The sequence below is a fragment of the Vidua macroura genome, chromosome 32, assembly GCF_024509145.1.
Source record: "Vidua macroura isolate BioBank_ID:100142 chromosome 32, ASM2450914v1, whole genome shotgun sequence".
NCBI lineage: Eukaryota > Metazoa > Chordata > Aves > Passeriformes > Viduidae > Vidua > Vidua macroura.
Genome location: NC_071602.1, coordinates 216573 through 233632, shown reverse-complemented (window position 1 = coordinate 233632; position 17060 = coordinate 216573). Strand labels below are relative to the sequence as shown.

Genomic DNA, 17060 nt, shown 5'->3' with positions numbered 1-17060 from the left:
AGGTGCAGGATTTTCTTATCAGGTACAGACAAAAGAGTTCACTGGGCTAAAGTCTGGGCAATTTGGTGCATTTGGATAGGATATGGTAGCTGAACCTGTGTGTTAGAATAGGGTCCTTGCCCAGTTAGCATGTCTGCCTGTATACCATACAGAGGGTCTCCTACTATTAAATGTTTATTTGCTTCTTCAACTGCTAATCTTTTCCATTCTCTTTCAAACAACAAATACTGAGACAGAGTGAGGAGAAGGGAAGCAACTCTTGCACAGTCAGCAGGGGCAAGGACATCTGCTGTAAAAATAAACAGAATAATTTGTCGGGTAGCTTCTGATCGAATACCATGGCTAGGAACTGCTTGTTTTGCTGGTTGTAATATTTTCCAATCATGAGGTTCCCAATTTGCTTAATTATTACTGACTATTGCAGGGCAAGCAAGAGAACTGGCAGCCTGCCATTCACCTTCTATGATTTCATCTCCAATCACACCCAACCATCTCTGTTGAATTGGATCTTTTTCCAGCCTTGGTGCCTGCGGGGGTATTGCAAGGCATCCGGGCATCGGTGGAGCAGTCGGCTCCTCAGGGGGTGTCACAGGGACTGGGACTGAAAGGGGTGTCGGAATAGTCTTTAGCACTGACACAGTCTCTGTTCGTTTTTCCAATTGTTCCTGCCATATGGATAATTCTGCTAATTTCTTTAACACTTCTTGAATTGAGTCATTAGAATCCGACTTTTTAGCTTTGTACTTAGATTCAGAGCGCTTTGACCTTCTAACTCTATCTTTTTCCTCTCCCTCGGACTCAGCCGACAGCATAGATTGGTCTGATGCTATGTCAGGCAAAGGAGGGCACAGGGAAGGGCAGCATTCTTTTCTTCTCCTTTCTGCCCGCAAGCTGAAGCTGCCTTTTTCGGCCTTGCATCACCCACCGCCTCAGGAATTTCCTCTATTTCTGCTGCTTCAGGCACTGCTTCCATATCTATGGCTTCTCTTGAAGGGGGATCAGTTACTTTTTCTCATTTTTGACCAGCTGCAGCAGACTCTGATGGGGCAACCTCCTCTTTTTGTGATGGATTATTTAGCAACTCTTGTAAATTAGAGCAAGCAGGGGCAGAGATTCCTTTCATGGGAACCTTTCCAACTCCAAAAAAGTTAGCGAGACGTGATGGCTTGAAAGGAACTTGTTGCTTTGTTCCATTCACATTGCCTCCCAAATCCTCAATGGCTGCGGCAGCTACCTTTTTCTCAGCTTTCATAGTCTCTGAAGTATTGGTGATAGATTTCCAAGTAACTCCTAACTCCCTTGCTTCTTTTCCATTTTTTCCACCTTCTATCATGATATCCCGGAGGTAGTTTCCTACCTCTTGCCACTCAGGTTCACTAAAGAGCAAGGCAGGTTCAGAAAGCTTTCCTTTTTTACATGCCCATTTTATTAGGGCTATTACTTCTTCTTCTTTGGTGTCCTCACCTCTCTTTGAGAGGATAGTTGTCAGTAATTTAACTGCCGCGTCTAATTCCCTCCTGGTCTTACCTTGGCAGGGGCTTGATCGGCCGCTCAAGCTCCGGACTCTGCTCTTGCGTTTGCCTACCAGGCCTCTCCTGCCTCCAGCTCTCCGGTTCCCAAATCAGGTGCTTGCCTGATGCTTGGGAGCCTTCCGCATGTAAGTGATCTGCATTTAAGCAAAGGAGTCCCTGTTCATGGTGCCAGTATGAAGGGGGTCCCACGGAGAGCCGGACGGAGTAATGACACTCAAACCACTATGGCTACATGTCCTCCTCCTTTATGGTCTAATTTATCCATATTTTATACCTTACTGCCTTACATCATACAATAGCTAATTAACATTCATTGGTTAAGGTCATATGATTACATCTACAAGTCACCTATTGATTGGCTGTTACACTACAAGTGTCTGATCTGGTTATAGTACGTGACAGTTTTCAGCATCCAGCATAGACTATTGTATTCATACAAAGCTTATTGTCTTTCCAAGGATGTCCTAAATACTTCTAAAGTAACTAAAGTATCTCCGTAATCTGCAGGCCAGGGTTGTCCAGTTCCTGCAAAGAAATGCCGTCAAGGATATCATGCCCTAGTTCCATGAGAAATTCCTCTACCTTTCTCTACTGTCACACAGCTGGTCTCGAATGTCACAGCCTGTTCTGTGATGTCATAGCCTGCTCTGTGATGTCAGACCTCTGCCCTGTGATGTCACAGCTGACTCTGTGATGTCACAGAGACAGCCTATGATACCATAGTTGCGTGATGACCTCACATAACCCACTCTGTGGTGTCATATCCCACTCTGTGACCTTATGTTCCCAGATGATAAATTGTCTCCACCTGCTGAGCACACACAATGCTCGTTCTGCAAAACCCCGGGCCTATGGAAACCACACATAATGCCCATTGTGTGAGAAGGGGAACTGAAATTCACCAGCCTCAGTGTCCTGCCAGCTCAGCCAGGCTGATGGGAACATTGGGGTCCACGACCACCAGGGACCACCAGAGAGACCCCCCAGGACAGAAGAAGGCATGCAAAATGGGAGGGGAAATGTGTTGATGATTTTGGGGAAATGATTATCATCTGTGTGTTTAGTCCCGGACAATCAATGAATATGTGTGCAAAATACAGAATATGAACAGAAACTTTCCTGCACTCAGCATGCTTGGCTTTGGGAGGAGCTCTCCCCCATGCATCCGGCTGAATAAAGAATGCTGCTTCCTAATGCTACATTGGGGTTAAGGAGTTTTCTGTTTTACCGAATTTTTGGTAACTCCCACTCCCAAGGAAAGCTCTGTCTCCTGCTGTTCACAAACAGAGAAGGGCTGGTGGCAAATGTGGTGCTCAGAGGCTGCCTGGGGCACAGTGACCATGAAACAATCAAGTTTTCAATGTTCTGTGAAAGAAGGAGGGGCATCAACCAAACTTCTACACAGGAATTACGGAGGGCAGACCTGGGCTTATTCAGGATGCAGATTTGGAGAGTAGCGAATCAAGTACTGATTCTTTCAGGGAAGCAGCCCTTAAAAACAAAGAGGTCCAGGAAGGATGGACACATCTCAAGAAAGAAATCCTAAGGGGGAAGGAGCAGCCTGTCCCTCTGTGCCGAAGTTGAGCCAGCGAGGAAAAGGGACTGTTCTGTCTGTGCATGGAGCTTTTGTGGGAACTCAGGAAAAAAGAGGGTGCATCAACTTTGGAGAGAAGATCAGGCATGTCAGGAAATCTCTCAGGATGTTGTTAGGTCGTGCAGAAAGTAGAGTGGTGAAAGGTCAATTAGAGCTTAAGCTGGCCACTTCTGAGAAAAAGAATAACAAGTGGTTTAAAAATAAACTAATAGCAAAAGGAGGGATAAGTAGAACTTCTACTCTTTATTGGATGCAGTGGGGAATAAAGTACCTAATGATAAGGAAAAGCTGAGCTGCTTAACGCCTTCTTTGCCCCAGTTTTCAACATTAGGACAGGTCATGCTCAGGACAAGTGTTCTCCTGAGCTGGTGGATGGGGACAGGGAGCAGAACAGCTCCCTGGAATCCAGGAGGGAGCAGCTGGGGACCTGCTGAGCCACTCAGATGCTCACAGGTGTCTCTGGCACCAGATGGGATCCATCCTAGGGGGATGAGGGAGCTGGTGGATGAGCTCCCCAAGCTGCTCTCCATCATTTCTCATCAGTCCTGGCTCACCAGGGAGACCCCAGAGGACTGGAGGTGCCAGTGTGAGCCCATCCCCAAGAAGGGCTGGAAGGAGGATCTGGGGAACTGCAGGCCTGTCAGCCTGACCTCGGTGCCCGGCAAGGTTCTGGAACAGATCACCCTGAGTGCCATCACAGGGCACCCACAGGATGGCCGAGGGATCAGAGCCAGCCAGCGTGGATTTCAATGTCTGCATTGATGATCTGCATGAGGGGACTGAATCCACCATCAGGAAATTTGCAGATGACACCAAGCTGGGTGTGAGTGTGGATGTGCTGGAGGGTAGGAGGGCTCTGCAGAGGGACCTGGACAGGCTGGATCCAGGTCCAACAAGGTGAGGTTTAACAAGACCAAGTGCCGGGTCCTGCACTTTGGCCACAAAAACCCCTGCAGAGCTACAGGCTGGGGACAGAGGGGCTGGAGGGCAGCCAGGCAGAAAGGGACCTGGGGGCACTGATGGACAGCAGGCTGGACATGAGCCAGCAGTGTGCCCAGGTGGCCAAGAAGGCCAATGGCTCCTGGCCTGGATCAGGAATGGTGTGGCCAGCAGGAGCAGGGCAGTGATTCTTCCCCTGTACTGGGCACTGGTTGGGCAGCACCTCGAGTGCTGTGTCCAGTTCTGGGCCCGCAATTTAGTGGTTTCCCTGGCATCCCCCAGCCCATCCTGGCCCCAGGGGCTGATGGCATTTGTGCTCCCTCAGGTTCATGTCCCCACAGCACCAGCACCGGGGTGCTCCCACCTGCTGTGTGCAGTGCAAACAGGGGCTCCTGAGCCAGCGCTGCCGTGTCTGTGCCTGCAAGGATGGGGCACCTGTGTGAGCTGGGGGAGAGGCCAGGGCTGCAGAGGGGGGATTTGTTGTTGGCAGCTCCATGAGGACGCTCTGGGACGCTGCCCTGGGCTGTCCAGCACAGTGGGGATGGATCAGCCCCTGCTCTGCTGCTCCTTCCCATCTCCCCCAGGGCCCTGGCAGGGCACCAGCCGTGCTGTTTGCCCCCAGCCTGCCCACGGCCAGCCTGGGGCTGCTGACGGGGGTTTTCTGTGCTGAGCATTGGCCTGGCTGTGTTCTTGAGAGAGCCTGGGCAAGGAGCCTGGAGCCCCCAGGCCCTGACCTGCGGTGTCAGCGCTGCCCCAGCAGTGCCCATGGCCTGTCCCTGCTGCAGCCCTGGCACTGCCACCCCCAGGACTGTGCCCGGCCCCGAGAGCACTCAGGCCCTGCAGCAACACCAGGGCCACCAGGGCAGCGGGGCAGGGCCACGGGAGCAGCACTGGCAACACCAAGTGCTGCTGCTGCTGCTGGGCACAGCTGCTGTGCCAGCACTGATCTGCCCCCAGCTCTGCACACAGACATTGCTGCTGCAGCCCCAGAGAAGGCAACAAAAGGGCATCTCTGCAGAAAACTTTGCTGGCAGATCCTTGAGTTCCTTTGAAGACACCAAGAGCGCAGCCCCTCATTGACACAGTCTGTGGCTGCAGGGAAGGTGGAGAGAAACAAAATGAGAAATGGCACAAACAAAGACATTACTTTGTGGACAATATTGAAAAAAAAAAATGAAGAAAACAAACCTCCAAAACGAAACCAACAAGAAGAATCAAAGATTACTTTTATTTGAAGTGATTTGGCGAATTGCCCAGAAGTTTAATGTTCCTGAATGCATCCAGTCATCAGTCTCCACACTGCAGCCTTGAGCTCCTGGTTCCTCAGGCTGTAGATGAGGGGGTTCAGGGCTGGAGGCACCACCGAGTACAGAACTGACAGGGCCAGATCCAGGGATGGGGAGGAGATGGAGGGTGGCTTCAGGTGAGCAAACATGGCAGTGCTGAGGAACAGAGAGACCACGGCCAGGTGAGGGAGGCAGGTGGAAAAGGCTTTGTGCCGTCCCTGCTGAGAGGGGATCCTCAGCACAGCCCTGAAGATCTGCACATAGGAGAAAACAATGAACACAAAACAACACAAGGATAAAGTGGCTGTAACCACAAGAACCCAATGTTCCCTGAGGTAGGATTTGGAACAGGAGAGCTTGAGGATGTGTGGGATTTCACAGAAGAACTGGCCCAGGGCATTGCCCTGGCACAGGGGCAGGGAAAATGTATTGGCCATGAGCAGCAGAGCATTGAGAAAGGCAGTGGCCCAGGCAGCTGCTGCCATGTGGGCACAAGCTCTGCTGCCCAGGAGGGTCCCGTAGTGCAGGGGTTTGCAGATGGACATGAAGCAGTCGTAGGACATGATGGTCAGGAGGAAATACTCTGCTCCAATGAAGAACAGAAAGAAAAAAAGCTGTGCAGCACATGCTGAGTAGGAGATGGTGCTGGTGTCCCAGAGGGAATTGTGCATGGCTTTGGGGACAGTGGTGCAGATGGAGCCCAGGTGGCTGAGGGCCAGGTTGAGCAGGAAGAAGAACCTGGGCGTGTGCAGGTGGTGGCCGCAGGCTCCGGCGCTGATGATGAGGCCGTTGCCCAGGAGGGCAGCCAGGGAGATGCCCAGCAAGAGGCAGAAGTGCAGGAGCTGCAGCTGCCGCGTCTCTGCCAGTGCCAGCAGGAGGAAGTGGCTGATGGAGCTGCTGTTGGACATTTGCTGTGGCTGCACAGGGGGACCTGTTCATGGAGAAAGGACAGGGAAGAGCTAGAGGAGATACCTGTAACCAAAATCAAAGCCATTTCCCATACACCCTCCTCTGTAGCACACACGGACACAAATCTGTGTTTAAGAGTTCTGGGGTTTTCTTTATAAGCTCCCCAATATTTTTCCTAGTATTCTTGTATATCAAAATCTCTGCATTTCTGCTTCCCCAGGGAGAACAGAGCAAGTTGTGTGAGGCAAAGTGATGAGAGGAGAGTGAGGGGAGATGGTCTGTCATTCTGACCTGTTCAGACTTTCTCGGGGCTTTAACCTCTCTCAGGTGGAGGGTGATCACATTCTCCTACTTCCCCTAAAATGTCACCAGGTACTGCTGAGAACAGATGGATCCACCACAGCCCAGCTCCACATTTGTAGCCAAGGACTCACATTGCTCATTTCACCAACCCAGCAACATTTTCAGTGTCACAACACCTCTGTCTTTCCCCATCAATCTTATAACTCAGAGATGCTCTAGGACAGGTTTGCATCCTGGATTGGAGCTCCCAGCTTGGACTGAAATCTCAGGGAGACTTCCAAGAATCCTTCTGATGGCATTGGATGAAGGGAGATGCAGCTCCTTCCCTGGCTGCACTGCCAGCATTGCCCAGAGCCGGGCCCTGGGGACAGCTGTGTCACCCTGAGCCAGCTGTGCCCCCTGCCAGAGCCCCCAGTGCCGGGCAGCTGCTCCCAGCCCTGTGCTCTGCAGAGGGAACTGGGCCCGGGGCTGCAGAGCTGCCCCACGGCTCTGCTGCAGCTCTGCCTGCACAGGAGGGGCTGCACGCCTTGGAGCCCCGGCCCTGAGGGCAGAGGCTTGGCTGGGGGCACAGGAGGGAGGGGGCTTGTGCAGAGGGAGGGGCTGCACTGGAGGGGATCCTCTGCACATCTCTAAACTCTCCCTGCCACAGCACTTCTGGGTTTTGTTCTCTCTCCTTGCCTGATCTTCTCTCTGCTTCCTGGAGATTTTCCTCCTGCAGGTGTTTCCCTGTTCCTGACCTCTCCGTGCCAGCACTCACAGACCCCAGATCTCTGTGCACTCTCCTTGGCCTGACAGAACCCTGCCTGTTTGCAGGGCACTGGCTGGGGGCAGCTTCTGTTTGCAGCTTGGAGAAAGGACAGCTCAGACTGAGCCTGATGGCTCCAGCAGAGGTGATGCTGCTGCTGTCCATGGGCAGAGTGGCTGAAAGCACATTAGGGATCTCCTGTGAACCTATTGATCACTAAAAGTAACAGTTTGGATGTCGCAGGCACTTGCCAAAATTCACAATTAATAATTCATAATCAACGTTTAATATTTATCCCCCCTCCTTGCCATTCTCCAACACTAGGAAATTGAATGCCAAAACTTTAGAAATTTCCTCATTTTTATCAAAATCCTTGTCTTGGAAATATTCTATGAGTGATCCAAACCCCTCAGCATGTCAGAGCTTCATGAGCATTTCACCTGTCCTGCACCAGAAATACTCAGAGTTGTACTCACAGGGTCTGTGGGCATTGGGATGTTCCAGCTTGAGGAGATCACTGCAGGAGCTGCAGCTGCCTTGTCCTGCAGCCAGAGGTTCCTGTGCCAAGGGCTGGCAGTGATTCTGCCCCAGGCACTTCTCAGCACCTTCCCAGCCCTGACTGATTGAAGCTCTCTGTGCCTCTGGGCTGTGCCCGGGCTGGCTGCAGGCAGTGCCCCAGCCCTGCTGGACTGGGAGAAGAGCTGCTCATCAAGAGAAATGTGCTTTTGAAGCTCTTCTTGGTTGCCAGGCTCACCCTCTGTGCCAGGAGCTCGGCCCAGCTCAGCAGCACAGACACTGCACAAGGACTTGAATGACCCTCTGGGGCTTTGTGCTCAGGCCCTGAACATCAGGCCCTGAGAGGGAGCTGAAGAAACCTCTCCAGAACTACAAGTCAGAATCCAACTCCAAAGTTTCTTTGACTTTTAATGGGTCCCACTGAGGGACACGACTGAGAAAGTGTCCCCAGGCTCCAGGCAGAGCAGAGAACTGGAGGCACTGATGACAGGTGGGGACAAAGAGAAGCCAAGTCCTGGTGGCCTGGGGCACAGCAGGGTCTGTGCCACCAAGGGCTGTGAGGAGACACCTTGTCCTGAGGCACTGGGGCCTCCTGGCACAGCCCCAGCCAGGCTGGCCACTGTCAGCCCCTTGTCCTGCCCTCAGCATCCCCCCCCTAGCCCACATCCCAGTGGCCACAAGGATCTGCTGGAAGGAGTCCCTGGGGAGCCTTGCTCAGGAATGGCCCTGGGGGCTCCACAATGCTCCCAGGGACTGCAGGTTTTTCAAAGGACTTTGGCTTTGGCTTTTGCCTTGGAGTCTCTGAGAGCTTTGTGCAATCATGGCCTCCAATTATCTGCTGTAATTAGTCCCTGGAGAGGCTTTGTCAGGAACAACACTCAGTGGGGCTCATTAATGCTTCAAGGTACTCAGTCATTTTAAGGTACTTGGTGTTTCCCTTTAGATACAGACTCTCTGAGAGGTTTGTGCAATCATGGCCCCAATTATCTGCTTTAACGAGTCCCTTGAGAGCTTTGCACTGACACTCAGTGGGGCTCAAGATTTTTAAGGTACTTTGGATTTTCCTTTCCATACTGAGAGTTTTTTTGTGCCATTTTGAGTGTCTGAGAGGTTTTTGTGCCATCCTGGCCTCCAGTTCTCTCCTCCAAGGAGTTCATGAGGAGCCTATGTTGGGGAAGGACCTCAGTGGGTCCCATTAATGCTTTGAGACACTTTGGGCTTTTCTTCTGCCTTGGACTCCTGGAAAGGTTTGTGCAATCTCCTCTCGGGCCCTGAGGTTCCAGGGCTCAGCTCCAAATGCACCACGGGGCTCATAAGGATCAAGCAAGTCCGGATAAGCCATGGCTCTGCCTGGATTTCCCTCTGGCCTGGTGCAGTTCATCAGTAAGTTTTCCTACTACAGTTATGGAGAACTATTTCAAGAGCTTCTAAGAAATATTTATTCCTATTTTAACGGGTATATTTCATTACTGTTCTCTTTCTAGCAGAGGTGATTGCAGTATTCAGTGATTCATAGTGACCCAGGGATTCTCTTAAGAAGGTCTGGCCTGCTCAGAGAAGCTGTGCCTTGAGATGTGACCCAGTGGGAACAACCTTGCTCCACATTCCCCAACCCATCTTGCCTCTCCTTCCTCATCTGGGGCCTGCTTTGCTTGGAGAACTCATTGCACACAGCCAAAGAAGGGTTTTCTTCTTCTTTTTTAAGCAATCTAAATCTCCCAAGTTGCCCACTAAAAACAGACACCCTCCTCAAGGGTGTGCCAAGACCAAGCTGCCTCCAAGGAGGTGCAATTGCAGTGACACTCGTTGGTGCCGCCAGGTGCCACGGCCACGGCCACAGGGACCCGTTCCTTAGTTTGGTGCCACGGCAACCAAGGCCTGGAGGCGTTGTGATGGTTGGTTGCCATGGAAACCTGCCCTGGGCCCCTTGCTCAGGGCTGCTGTCACTGCCCAGAGCCAGAGGGGATCCCGTGCTGGGGGCTTGTGCCACGGCCACCTGCCCTGTGCCGCGCTGGCCGCTCAGGCGCCGCAGAACCAGCAGCAAACGCCAGGGCCAGGGCCAAAGGCCAGGTCAGCCAGACAGAAAGGGGCCGTGCTGGGCACTGTTTCCATGGCAACCCTCACTGGCTGTGACACCTGGGTCACCTGTCCTGGCAGTTGCCATGGCAACCCGGCTCACTGGAAAGACAAGGGTGGACAAAGGTTTTAGTAGGGCCTGTCACAACAGGACAAAGGGGAGTGGTTTTAAACTAAAGGAAGGGAGGTTCAGATAAGAAGAGATAAGGAAAAAATTTTTGATGATGAGATTGGTGATACACCAGGAGAGGTTCCCATGGAGGTGGTCAATGCCCCATCCCTGGAAACATTCAAGTCCAGCTGGGACAGGGCTCTGAACAACCTGATCTGCTGAAAGATGTCCCTGCTCATCGTGAGGTTTTGGTGAGATGAGCACTGCAGAGCTCTTCCCATCTAAACCATTCCAGGATTGCATGGGCAGAAGGGGATTCTCAGTGGACTTTGCTGGCTGGTCCTGGTACCTGATCTCCACAGTCTCTCCTATCCTACTCAATCTTCTTCATCCATGTTTGTTTCCTGCCTATTCTAAATTTCTGTTTGTGTGTCTGTGTGTGACTGCTGAGCAGGGACAAGGAGGCAATGAGGGCCCAGGCCTGCAAGGGTCACTTGTCCCCTCCTGGAGCCAGGGCCAGCAGCCACGGCCAAAGTGCTGCACAGGTTGGCTCTGTCAGGGCCTTGCAGCTGCTGCACATGCCTGTGCCCTCTGCAGCCCAGGCTGTCCTACGGTGTCCCTGCCCTGCGCCTCTGTCCCTGCAGGCTGTCCTCATCCCCCGGCTGCCCCACCTGGCTGGCCCCTTCCTTTGCTGACAGCTCTGCCTCCTGCCTGCCCCTGCCTGGCCACACAAAGCCTTGGGCTGCTCCCGGCTCCTTCTGGGGACGTGTTGCACCACAGCCCTGCCCTGGGAGGGAAATTCCTTTCTCCTGGTGTCCAGTCTGGGCCTCCCCAGCTGTACTTGGAGTCTTTATTTCCTTCTCATGCTTATGTCCTCTATGAAGAAAAGCTCCAGCCTCTCTGAAACCACCCTTCAATCCCTCCCAGGCTTCTCCTGTTCTGTCCTCAGTCTCCACACCACTAAGCCCAGAGCCCGCAGCCTCTACCTGCTGATTATGTGATGAGGCCTCCAAACCCCATCTTGGGAGATTTTTGGCTCCTCTCCAAGGTCTATGAAAACGGAAACTGTGATCAAAGTTATTTTCTCCCAAAACTTGCAGTGACAGAAGAAGAGTCAATCTCTCTAAACTGAATGAGGGTCGATTTTCATTTGTTAGAAGGAGGAAATATTTTACAATGATGAGAGTGGCAGAAAACTGCAACTGTTTTTCCAGAGAAGTGGATGCCTCATCCCAGGAATGCTCCAAGAGCAGGAGCTTTGTGCAGCCTGACCCAGGGAAACCCCGTCCCCTCCCCAGGGGATGGAATTCCTGTTGTGTGGGTTCTCTGATGTGCTGGGTGCCCTCACAGCACTTCTGGCCAGAAGGTCTGCTGAGGGCAGCCAGGCTGCTGCAGGGGCTGTGACCTCACAGCCATCACCATTGCAGCCCTGTCCCCTGGGCCTGGCTCTCCCCTTTCCTCTGCCCCTGCCTTGTCTCTGCTGGCATGAAGAGTTTTGTCATTAAGATCTTGTCCCCAAGGTGCTGGGGCCAATGGCTTCCCTGTCAGGCTCCTGGAGCAGAAGTGGCTTTCCAGAGCCCAGCCAGAAATGAGCCCTGAGGCAGCAGCTCTGCAGTGCTGGCCACCAGGCCGGCTTGCCAAGGGAGGCTTCTGGCCATGCCCTGCAAGCAGCTGCTGCTGCCAAGGTGCCTTTGGTGCCTCAGGCTCTGCCTGGCACAGCTCCCAGCACGGCACTCTGCCCTTGTGCCCGAGGCCTTCCCTGGGCTGGGGCTGGCCTGGGGCTTTTCCTGCAGCGGGACCTGCCCTGCTCCTGGCACAGGAAAGGCAGTTCCTGCTGGAGCAGGAGGCTCTGCCTGCACTGGGCTCAAAGAACTCCAGCAAGGCCCTGTTGCCTTCAAAATTGGTTCCCAGAGCACTATATTAGAATAATTGTTATAGCTTCTGGACTGTGGAGTAAATAACTCTGGTTAAGATCCTTCTGTCTAATCATGATCAGAATCAATCAGAGCTGTATTTATATAAATATTTCTGGTATTCCATCGTTAATCCTGTGGGACAAATTGCATTAAGGTCCTATTCCACCTGTCCAATCTTTTACACCTTTGACAAATTGTGGGGCCGGGATTGGATCCAGTCACTCCCAGTCTCCTCTCTCGGGTCCTGCAGTGGTTTGAGGCTACATGGTGGCTGCTGGGTGTCATTTCTCCATCTCATGACTCAGCAGGACTTTCTCCAATAAAGAAATAAAGCTTTAGCCTGAAGCTCCCACTCTGCCCATGACGGGAACCCCTGTGATTGCCTGTGCCATCCTGGCTCTTTGGCAGCCTGGGGACTCCTGGGATGTCACCGTGGAGCCCCCGTGAGTGCCTGTGACAGATCGGTGCCTGAGCAGCCCAAGGTGCCCTGGGATGTCACCATGGAATGGCTGTGACTGCCTCTGACCACACGGCTCTTGACCATCCCCAGAAACCCGTGGGAGGTCTCCATGGAGCCCCTGTCTCTGCCTGTGACATTCCAGCTCCTGAACAGCCGGGAGACTCTTGGAAAATCCCCATGGAACCCCTCTGAGGGCATGTGACAAATCTGATCCTTAGCAGGCAAACATCACCAGGACCCATTGCTGTGTTCAGTATCCATGGCAACCATCACCAGTCCCTGCTGCTATGGTCAGTTTCCATGGCAACCATCATCACCCCATGCCGCTGTAGTCAGTATCCATGGCAACCATCACCAGTCCCTGTTGCTATGGTCAGTTTCCATGGCAACCATCACATCCCCTGTTGTGATGGTCAGTTTCCATGGCAACCATCATCACCACCCCATTTGCTATGGTCAGTTTCCATGGCAACCATCACCAGGACCCGTTGCTATGGTCAGTTTCATTGCCAACCATCATCACATCCCCTGTTGCTATGATCAGTCTCGATGGCAACCATCACCAAGAACCGTTCCTGTGGTCAGTTCCCATGGCAACGATCACCAGGACCCGTTGCTCTGGTCAGTTTCCATGGCAACCATCACCAGCCTCTGTTCCTATGGTCAGTTTCCATGGCAGCAATCAACATCCCCTGTTGCTATGGCCAGTTTCCATGGCAACCATCACCAGGACCCGTTGCTGTGGTCAGTTACTATGGCAACCACCACCAACCCCTCTTGGTATGGTCAGTTTGCATGGCAACCATTACATCCCCTGTTGCTATGGTCAGTTTCCATGGCCACCATCATAACCAGCCCCTGTTGCTATGGTCAGTTTCCATGGCAACCATCACATTCCCCTGTTGCTGTGGCCAGTTTCCATGGCAACCATCATCACCAGCCCCTGTTACTATGGTCCGTTTCCATGGCAACCATCACCAGCACGTGTTGCTGTGGTCAGTTTCCATGGTAACCGTCATCACCAGCCGCTGTTGCTATGGTCAGTTTCCATGGCAGCCATCACCAGCCCCTGTTGCTATGGACAGTTTCCATGGCAACCATGATCACATCCCCTGTTGCTATGGTCAGTTTCCATGGCAACCATGATTACATTCCCTGTTGCTATGGTCAGTTTCCATGGCAACCATCATCACCAGCCCCTGTTGCTATGGTCAGTTTCCATGGCAACCATCATCACCAGCCCCTGTTGCTATGATCAGTCTCCGTGGCAAACATCAGCAGGACCCGTTGCTGTGGTCAGTTTCCATGGCAACCATCATCACCAACCCCTGTTGCTATGGTCAGTTTCCATGGCAACCATCACCGTCCTTGTTGCTGTGGTCAGTTTCCATGGCAACCATCACCAGCCCCTGTTGCTATGGACAGTTTCCATGGCAAACATCATGAGCAACCCCTGTTGCTGTGGTCAGTTTCCATGGCAACCATCACATCCCCTCTTGCTGTGGTCAGTTGCCATGGCAACCATCACCAGGACCCATTAATATGGTCAGTTTCCATGGCAACCATCACATCCCCTGTTGCTATGGTCAGTTTCCATGGCAACCATCATCACCAGCCCCTGTTGCTATGGTCAGTTTCCATGGCAACCATCATCACCAGCCCCTGTTGCTATGATCAGTCTCCATGGCAAACATCAGCAGGACCCGTTGCTGTGGTCAGTTTCCATGGCAACCATCATCACCAACCCCTGTTGCTATGGTCAGTTTCCATGGCAACCATCACCGTCCTTGTTGCTATGGTCAGTTTCCATGGCAACCATCACCAGCCCCTGTTGCTATGGACAGTTTCCATGGCAAACATCATGAGCAACCCCTGTTGCTGTGGTCAGTTTCCATGGCAACCATCACCAGCCCCTGTTGCTATGGACAGTTTCCATGGCAAACATCATGAGCAACCCCTGTTGCTGTGGTCAGTTTCCATGGCAACCATCACCGTCACTGTTGCTATGGTCATTTTCCATGGCAACCATCATCACCAGCCGCTGTTGCTATGGTCAGTTTCCATGGCAACCCTCTTCACCAACCCCTGTTGCTGTGGTCAGTTTCCATGGCAACCATCATCACCAGCCCCTGTTGCAATGGTCAGTTTCCATGGCAACCATCATCACCAGCCCTTGTTACTATGGTCAGCTTCCATGGCAACCATCCCCAGGACCCGGCGATATGGTCAGTTTCCATGGCAACCATCATCACCCCTGTTGCTATGGTCAGTTTCCATGGCAACCATCATCACCAGCCCCCTGTTGCTATGGTCAGTTTCCATGGAAACCATCACAGTCCCTCTTGCTATAGTCAGTTTCCATGGCAACCATCACATCCCCTGTTGCTATGGTCCGTTTCCATGGCAAGCATCACCAGCACCTGTTGCTATGGTCAGTTTCCATGGCAACCATCACCATCCCCTGTTGCTGTGGTCAGTTTCCATGGCAACCGTCATCACCGGCCCCTGTTACTATGGTCCATTTCCATGGCAACCATCACCAGCACGTGTTGCTACGGTCAGTTTCCATGGCAACCATCACCAGCACGTCTTGCTGTGGTCAGTTTCCATGGCAACCGTCATAACCAGCCGCTGTTGCTGTGGTCAGTTTCCATGGGAACCATAATCACCAGCCCCTGTTGCTATGGTCAGTTTCCAGGGCAACCATCATCACCCCATGTTGCTATGGTCAGTTTCCATGGCAACCATCACCAGTCCCTGTTGCTATGGTCAGTTTCCATGGCAACCATCATCACCCGCCCATGTTGCTATTGTGAGTTGTCATGGCAAAAGTCACATCCCCTATTGCTAGGGTCAGTTTCCATGGCAACCAACACCAGGACCCGTTGCTGTGTTCAGTTTCCATGGCAACCATCATCACCAACCCCTGTTGCTGTGATGAGTTTGCATGGCAACCATCACATTTCCTGTTGCTATGGTCAGTTTCCATGGCAACCATCACCATCCCCTGTTGGTATGGTCAGTTTCCATGGCAACCATCATAACCAGCCCTTGTTGCTATGGTCAGTTTCCATGGCAACCGTCATCACATTCCCTGTTGCTATGGTCAGTTTCCATGGCAACCATCATCACCAGCCCCTGCTGCTATGGTCAGTTTCCATGGCAACTGTCACATCCCCTGTTGCTATGGTCAGTTTCCATGGCAACCATCACATCCCCTGTTGCTATGGTCCATTTGCATGGCAACCATCATCACCAGCCCCTGTTGCTATGGTCAGTCTCCATGGCAACCATCATCACCCCATGTTGCTATGGTCAGTCTCTATGGCAAACATCAGCAGGACCCGTTGCTGTGGTCCGTTTCCATGGCAACCATCACCAGCACGTGTTACTGTGTTCAGTTTCCATGGCAACCATGATCACCAACCCCTGTTGCTATGGTCAGTTTCTATGGCAACCATCACCAGCCCCTGTTGCTATGGTCAGTTTCCGTGGCAACCATCATCACCCCATGTTGCTGTGGTCAGTCTCCATGGCAAACATCAGCAGGACCCGTTGCGGTGGTCAGTTTCCATGGCAACCATCATCACCAACTCCTGTTGCTATGGTCAGTTTCCATGGCAACCATCACCAGCTCCTGTTGCTCTGGTCAGATTCCATGGCAACCATCGCTAGGACCCATGGCTATGGTCAGTTTCCATGGCAACCAAACCTCATCCCATGTTGCTGTGGTCAGTTTCCATGGCAACCATCACCAGCCCCTGTTGCTGTGGTCAGTTTCCATGGCAACCATCCCCCTCCCCTGTTGCTATGGTCAGTCCCTGGGCAGCTCCATGGAGACCCCATCCCAGGGGTGGTTGCCATGGACACCAGCTCAGGCCTGGAGCCAGAGCCCGTTGCCATGGCAACCATTGGCAGTCCCATCCCCAGGGTCATGGGATCCCAGAGCCACAGAATTGGCTGAGCTGGGAGGGACCCATCAGGATCCTCGAGTCCAGCTGCTGGCCCTGCACAGGACACCCCAACAATGCCAGCCTGGGCCTGGCAGCGCTGCCCAAACGCTGCTGGAGCTCAGAGAGCCCTGGAGCTGTCACCCTTCCCTGGGCAGCCTGGGCAGTGCCCCAGCAGTCTCTGGGCAAAAACCTTTTCCTGAGATCCAACCCGAGCCTGCCCCGACTCAGCTGCAGCCGCTCCCTCCACTCCTGTCCCTGGGCACCAGAGTGAAGAGGTTCCCACAGCCCCAGCCAGGGACCCTCTCCCAAGGCTGTTGCCGTGGCCACCAAGGCTGGCACCAGCTGGGATGCTCGCTTTCCACGGGCCGGGGTTCAGGAATGGGATTCCCCAATTTCCTGCTCCCACCAAAACCGTGCTGCCGCTCACTGCCCTCCCACCTCCCATGGAAAGCACAGAAGGCAAAGATCCTGGGCTGGGATAAGAACAATTTCCTGGGAATATCAACGAGACAAGGAACAAACAGGAACAGAAACAATATTGATAACAGAAGGGATAAGAAAAACTATTTACAGGGAAAACTACATCACCACCAACCGTCCCTTCCCAGCCATGTATTTCCTCCTGCCTGGAAAGGACACCCTTCTCCTCAGGGACAGAGAGAGAGAGTCCCTTTCCTGCCCCTGGCAATGACCTGAGGTGGGAGTGAATGTCATGACAG

General features: G+C 52.8%; 1 protein-coding gene across 2 annotated transcripts; it reads right to left on the bottom strand.

Moving 5' to 3' along the window:
* Window positions 1–5274: 5274 nt before the first annotated feature.
* Window positions 5275–7990, bottom strand: LOC128820904 (olfactory receptor 14A16-like). 2 transcript variants are annotated; one of them, XM_054001745.1, is made up of 3 exons: window positions 7785–7990; window positions 6552–7484; window positions 5275–6282 (listed from the first exon to the last, which is right to left on the bottom strand). In XM_054001745.1, the coding sequence occupies exon 3, from the start codon at window positions 6257–6259 to the stop codon at window positions 5327–5329; it is 933 nt and encodes a 310-aa protein (XP_053857720.1). In that variant the 5' UTR covers window positions 6260–6282; window positions 6552–7484; window positions 7785–7990; the 3' UTR covers window positions 5275–5326. The 2 variants fall into 2 exon arrangements, with proteins under 2 accessions (XP_053857720.1, XP_053857719.1); XM_054001744.1 differs by lacking the exon at window positions 6552–7484.
* Between the last annotated feature and the right edge of the window lie 9070 nt (window positions 7991–17060).